The sequence below is a fragment of the Salvelinus alpinus genome, chromosome 39, assembly GCF_045679555.1.
Source record: "Salvelinus alpinus chromosome 39, SLU_Salpinus.1, whole genome shotgun sequence".
Lineage (NCBI taxonomy): Eukaryota > Metazoa > Chordata > Actinopteri > Salmoniformes > Salmonidae > Salvelinus > Salvelinus alpinus.
The window spans coordinates 5,947,507-5,954,180 of NC_092124.1; the positions used below are offsets into that span (position 1 = coordinate 5,947,507).

General features: G+C 39.5%; 1 protein-coding gene across 1 annotated transcript; it reads left to right on the top strand.

Annotated features, from left to right (window-relative positions):
- Window positions 1-1,795: 1,795 nt before the first annotated feature.
- On the top strand, window positions 1,796-3,467 carry LOC139566708 (E3 ubiquitin-protein ligase TRIM21-like). Its single transcript, XM_071387960.1, has one exon. The coding sequence runs from the start codon at window positions 1,796-1,798 to the stop codon at window positions 3,425-3,427; it is 1,632 nt and encodes a 543-aa protein (XP_071244061.1). The 3' UTR covers window positions 3,428-3,467.
- The last annotated feature ends 3,207 nt before the right edge of the window (window positions 3,468-6,674 follow it).

The window sequence follows — 6,674 nt, forward strand, 5'->3', positions numbered from 1 at the left end:
GAGTAACGGATTACATGTAATCTGTTCAATGTAAGGGATTACAAAAAAAAGGGCAACTGTTACGTTACCAGCAAAAAGATTGTAATCAGATTACCGATACTTTTGAAAAACAAATGGATTACTTCAAGGATGACTTCAAAAGTCATAAATGATGTTTGCGAGAGAAAAAAATCTCTGACATTCAAATCAGCATTGAAAAAAGGCTCAAGTTTAAATTTGTTCCACCTGAGCGGGTCTGACCACAAGTCAGAGACCAGCTATGATGACACACCAAATGTGTTTGATGGATCTCGGGAAAAGAGCAGGAATAGGCTTTTGTAAGCTACAGTCCAAGCTATGTCTTCCAATGGTGCGACTGCTGTTGGAATCCAATGATTATCCAACTTGAATAAACGCTTGGAGGTAAGGATGACAGTAGTAGTGTAGTCTACAGCGATACGGATATCACTTATTATGGATATCTACATAGCGCATTGATGTGAATCACACTGCGGCTCTCTCATTTAGCTATTTGCACCTTACGGATTGTGGTTGTTGTGGATGGCTGTTCACAAATCTAAATGTGTATTTGAACCCAATAACGTTTGAATTCAAGAGGTTTAAGCTGCCTATCAATCATTGCTTTTGAAACCAGTGGACAGCCAGTGAAAAATGCACTCTTGTAAAAGCTGCTTAGTGCAGATCCCAGCCTATGGAATAAAAGTGGGGCTTTTATTGCTCAATCTAATTCATGCTGATACATTTTTTTATCCGTAGGCCTAATGGACACATGCTCAAACTTGTACACTTTTGAGAGACTTAAAATGGCAATCTGTAGTTGTTACATCCATTTTTGGACTTGTAAATTATATGAAAAAATCCATATATCCATATATATATATCCATTGATTCTTGAAGAATATAACTTATAAATGCCTCATGAGCTTAGTTCAACTGTCACACTCCATGAGAACCCAACATATAAGCTTGTTTTTGGCCAATGTTTATAAACATTGTAAATGTATACAAACACCGTATAGCCTCATAACATGGTTAAACAATCATTTTGATATCATGGATGGTCAGTCCTTGCATCCATAGCTCTGTCTATTCATCTGAGAGTGGTCACATTTCTCCAGGCCGATCCCTCAGCTTTTTACCAAAACAGAGTCGGGCAGCACGTTTCGTTATTGTTTCATCTCTGGATTTGCCCTTTAAACAGCTGCATATTATCAAGATATCAAAGTGTCACCAACAAAAAGGTAAACAATAGGCCTATAGCAAATGCAGCATATGGCATTCGTTTTTCACATGTAAATAGCACTTTTCAGTGGTGCTCTTTAATTGTAAAGATATCATTTAATCGTATTATTATATGTAGTAGAAAGCGATTGGTTAGAAGAAGCCTACATAACCAACCCATAAAGTAAATTTAACATCCATATATTGCCAGCTATGTAAACGTTAACATTGATTTATCCTGCAATAGATGTCGTTCAATTGGTAACATACATTTTTGTTTTCTTCAAATGCCTCTTAAGGGGAAAGTAATCTAAAAGTAACGGAATGCAATCAGATAACGTTACTGAGTTTGGGTAATCCAAAAGTTATTTAACTGATTACAATTTCGGACAGGTAACTAGTAACTGTAATGGATTACATTTAGAAAGTAACCTACCCAACCCTTGTTGTATGGTTAAACAACTTTAATCACTGTTGGTTAGTGTCTCTAAATGCCGTGTTGACAATGTCACTGAAACAATCGAGAGCTGACTCATTCCAGGAAATAATGTATAGTTCCGCCTTCTTTCTAGATATGGCTTCCTCCAGCAGTCTCCTGTCTGAAGAGCAGTTCCTGTGCTCTATCTGTCTGGATGTGTTCACTGAGCCAGTCTCCACTTCATGTGGACACAACTTCTGCATGGCCTGTATAACAAAGTACTGGAATGGCAAGAACCTGTGTCAATGTCCACTGTGTCAGGATAAATTCTCCAGACGACCGAAGCTTCACATCACCACGACCTTCAGAGAAGTTCTGGAGAATTTTAAAAAGACGAGAGACAGACGTAGAGATGGGTCCCCTTCCAAACCGGAAATAGTTCCCTGTGACGTCTGTACTGGGATGAAGCGCAAAGCCCTGAAGTCCTGCCTGGTGTGTCAGACCTCTTACTGTGAAACTCACCTTGAGCCTCATCAGATAGCCTCACCCTTAAAGAGACACAAACTGATCAACCCTGTGGTGAACCTACAAGACAGGATGTGTAAGAAACATGACAGACTCCTGGAGCTGTTCTGTAGGACCGACCAGACATGTGTGTGTCAGTTCTGCACTGAAACAGACCACAAGACTCATGACACTGTTCCTATAGAGGACGAGTGTGGAGAGAGGAAGGTTCAGCTGGGGAAAACTGAGGCAGAAGTGCAGCGGATTATCCAGGAGCGACTGAAGAAGGTTAAAGATATCAAACTCTCAGTATATCTCAGTAGGAGAGATGCAGAGAGAGAGATAGCAGACAGCGTGCAGGTTTTCACTGCTCTGGTGCGCTCCATTGAGAAAAGCCAGGCGGAGCTAATTGAGGTAATTGAGGAGAAGCAGAAAGCAGTAGAGAGGCAGGCTGGAGGGCTCATTAAAGAACTGGAGCAGGAAATCACTGCGCTAAAGAGGAGAAGCACTGAGCTGAAGCAGCTCTCACACACTGAGGACCACCTCCAACTTCTCCAGAGCTTCTCATCCCTAGTGTGCACCCCTCCACTCACCAAGGACTGGTCTGAGATCAGTGTTCACAGTGATCTGTGTGTGGGGACGGTGAGGAGAGCTGTGTCTCAGCTGGAGGAGACATTGAATAAAGAGATGGAGAAGCTGCCTGAGGTCAAACTGAGGAGGATTCAGCAGTATGCAGTGGATGTGACTCTGGACCCTGATACAGCAAATCTATATCTCATCATGTCTGAAGATGGCAAACAAGTAAGATGTGGCGACACACCACAGAATCTTCCGGACAATCCAAAACGGTTTTATCAGTATCCCATTGTCCTTGGAAAGGATGGCTTCTCCTCCGGGAGATTTTACTATGAAGTGACGGTTAAGCGGAAAACTGACTGGGATGTAGGTGTGGCCAGACAGCCCAAAGACAGGAAGGTTAATATCTCACCTAGCTCTGTGTATAGACTCTGGACTGTGTCTCTGAGGGATGGGAATACTTACAAAGCCTGTACCTTCCCCCCTGTCTTCCTTTCCTTGAGAGAGAAGCCCCAGAAGGTGGGGGTGTTTGTGGACTATGAGGAGGGTCAGGTCTCCTTCTATGATGTGGAGGCCAGGTCTCATATCTACTCTTTCACTGGCTGCAACTTTACAGACAAACTCTATCCATTCTTCAGCCCCTGTATGAATGCTGGTGGTAAAAACTCAGCCCCACTTATCATCTCTCCTGTCAATCACACACACTGATTAAACAATGGAGGGACATTTTCATCTTAACATAGATAATAATAGTTTTTATTTCCTGAAAAGACTATCAACTGAAATGAACTTAAAGATGTAGTTGGTTCAACATATTAAGAAAAGCAAATACATTTACCACAGCAGTCAAATGTTTGGACACATACTCATTCAAGGGTTTTCTTTATTTTTACTATTTTCTACATTGTAGAATAATAGTGAAGACATCAAAACTAGGAAATAACAAATAGTAGTAAACAAAAAAGTGTTAAACAAATCAAAATAGATTTGAGATTTTAGATTCTTCAAAGTAGCCACCCTTTGCCTTGATGACAGCTTTGCACACTCTAGGACTACAATTTATTTTCTGAAGTCTTGGCTGATTTCTTTTGTTTTCCCCATGATGTCAAGCAAAGAGGCACTGAGTTTGAAGGAAGGCCTTGAAATACATCCACAGGTACACCTCCAATTGACTCAAATGATGTCAATTAGCCTATCAGGAGCTTCTAAAGCCATGGCATCATTTTCAGGAATTTTCCAAGCTGTTTAAAGGCACAGTCAACTTAGTAGACTTCTGACCCACTGGAATTGTGATACAGTGAATTATAAGTTAAATAATCTGTCTGTAAACAATTGTTGGAAAAATTACTTGTGTCATGCACAAGTAGATGTCCTAGAGAGCCGTTTTATTTCTCTATGTAGTTAGGTCAGGGTGTGATGTGGGGTGGGCATTCTATGTTTTGTATTTCTTTGTGTTTGGCTGAGTGTGGTTCCCAATCAGAGGCAGCTGTCTATCGTTGTATCGTGTATGTAAACTTCTTACTTCAACTGTATAAACATATGTTTGGGGTTGGTGGGGGGAGACAAAAAAATAAGAGTACAGATTATATTATGGGACAATATACAAATCTTAATTTTGACAAGAGAGATGAAAATAGAATACATTTAAGGTTATATGTTAATGTAAAAATCTAAATGTATTTACTTCAAGGTTGTCTCAGATTTGGGGTGTGGTCACCAGAAATTCTGGCAAATAAAAGTGGGTCCCCGCTAAATAAAGTTGTAACTGGTTGTGGAGAATGTGACAAAGGACTCTGCCTTAAAGCTGTGTGTTCCTACTGTATAAGTGAATGTGTTGAAGGACATACTCAGCCTTTGAGCAGGTTCCACAGTTCTGGATGTAGATGAGGACGATAAAGGATATACTGGCTGTGGACAGTTCATATGATATAGGACCTACTTTTCCGTTCAGCTGGTTGTGGATGTAGGATGAGGATGAGGCGAGGGATCTCCACCTGGGTGATGATGAAGGAGCCTTTGGTCACGAAGCCCAGGTGGTAGCAGGCCAGATGCAGCATAGACGACAGCTGAGATTTATTGCTGATGTCCACCAGAGGGTAGAGGAAAAGAAGAGATGGGAATAGTCAAACTCATACAGGACAGGGTTCACATAGTATTTGTTTTGTTTCAAATGCTTTGAGTGTTTGATTGAACGGGTACGGAGTGCCGGATCGGCGGGGTCTGTACTTTTGGGACTATTCCATTGCTTCCGTTTCATCAGGTGAGATCAATCAAGTGCAGCTAAGGTATTTGACAGAAACACAGATATATTGAACTCTGGTCTGATACGGATCTTTTTCCAAGATAATCACAAGCATTTAAATTCATTAAATATATTGTTTTATTGTTGGGTATATTGTTTTATTGTTTCTCCCTATTAGTGGATATCTTAATGGCATATAGACACAAACTCATATCCCCCACTGAACTGATCCTGTTTTTCCCGATAGCTCTCACAAACATTGCTTGTTTTTATTTATTTTATTACTCTGCATAAACATTTTATCAAAAATATTTGGGGTTAAAACTCTGCTCTCATTCACGAATAGGGATACAGTTATAGGGAATCTTTTTTTCTATGGATAGAGTATTACAAACTTAGTAAGCAGTAATGATAAAATGTTGCATTATCGCCACAATTTAGGTATTGTCAGTTATGATCAAGCATTGCCTTTAACAAAAGACAATCAAAAAAATTTTGTAGGACCTGCATTTGAAATATATTAAACTAATATAAAACATCCTTATCAGGACGTTTTATCAAGTCAAGCAATTGTCTGGCTTGACTTGATAAACTGGTAGTTGGTACAAGTGAAAGTGAGTATGTTTAAAGGCATAATCTTGGAAATTTCCTTCTGCTTATGTAGCCCTTTCCTTCATGGGTGGAATGTTATTAATGTTTCATCATTTCATAATTAATAAACATTATTTTTTTAAACAGTTGAAAATCCGGTGTTTCTATGTCAAACAGTTTTGTTATATTTCAGTCTTCTGTGATGTATATAAAGTGTAATATCGGGATGCAAACTCAAAATGTAATACATTTCAACTCTATATCTGACATGGTAAAGGTGTCTTCTTTTATTAAGCCCATAACCATGTGCGTGAGGTGTATACTTTTGTTTCAGAGTAGATTTGTTTAAGACTAACAAGAAACACACCGTGGTGACCCTGATTTAGTCCACTGCAGTGAAAGGTTAAAGAAGGATAAAATCCACCTAGACTGACAGTATTTGTTCATCCCCTGTGAATTCTATTGTAGTCGACGTCTTTAGAAAACCTTCAATACATCTGCAGTAACTCCTTAATTAACATTTCTGATTCACACTGTTGTATCAAGAATGTATCACGAATGAAGAGAGATCAGACATGGGAAGGGTTAATTCTGTTCCAGAGCACAGAGCAGCACCGGGTGGGGAGCAGCATGTCAACGTCACTTTACTTAAGTGAAACTGAAGTTTATAGACATACTGTATGTTGCGCACACAAGCAAAGTGTGTCAAACTCTTCTGGAAAATCTGTTAAGGCAGTATCTATTTTTATACTACTGTATATTGCGCCGAAAAATCGGATAAAGTGCACAAACTGTTTCACACAGAAAGAAACAGGTGATTTACAAAAGCAGGTGAAGATAAATTATATTGTGTGAATTCTTGTATTCTCCTGTTTTCTTTATCGGTTAATAATTTAGGTATGTTTCGATATATATAATGTTGTCAATGGGTTCCGTCCACCACCGCCCATCGTAGTCTCGGACTACTAGTAATAGCACGAGGTGTTATTGAGCATGGGGTGTTGTTTTATATGTACAGGAAATAGCGGCAAGAACCTTTGAAGATACATATGGTACATAGGATGTAACGACAGAGAATCGTTGAAGATGCACATGGAGTGGTGTGAATACCTAAGGTTTATA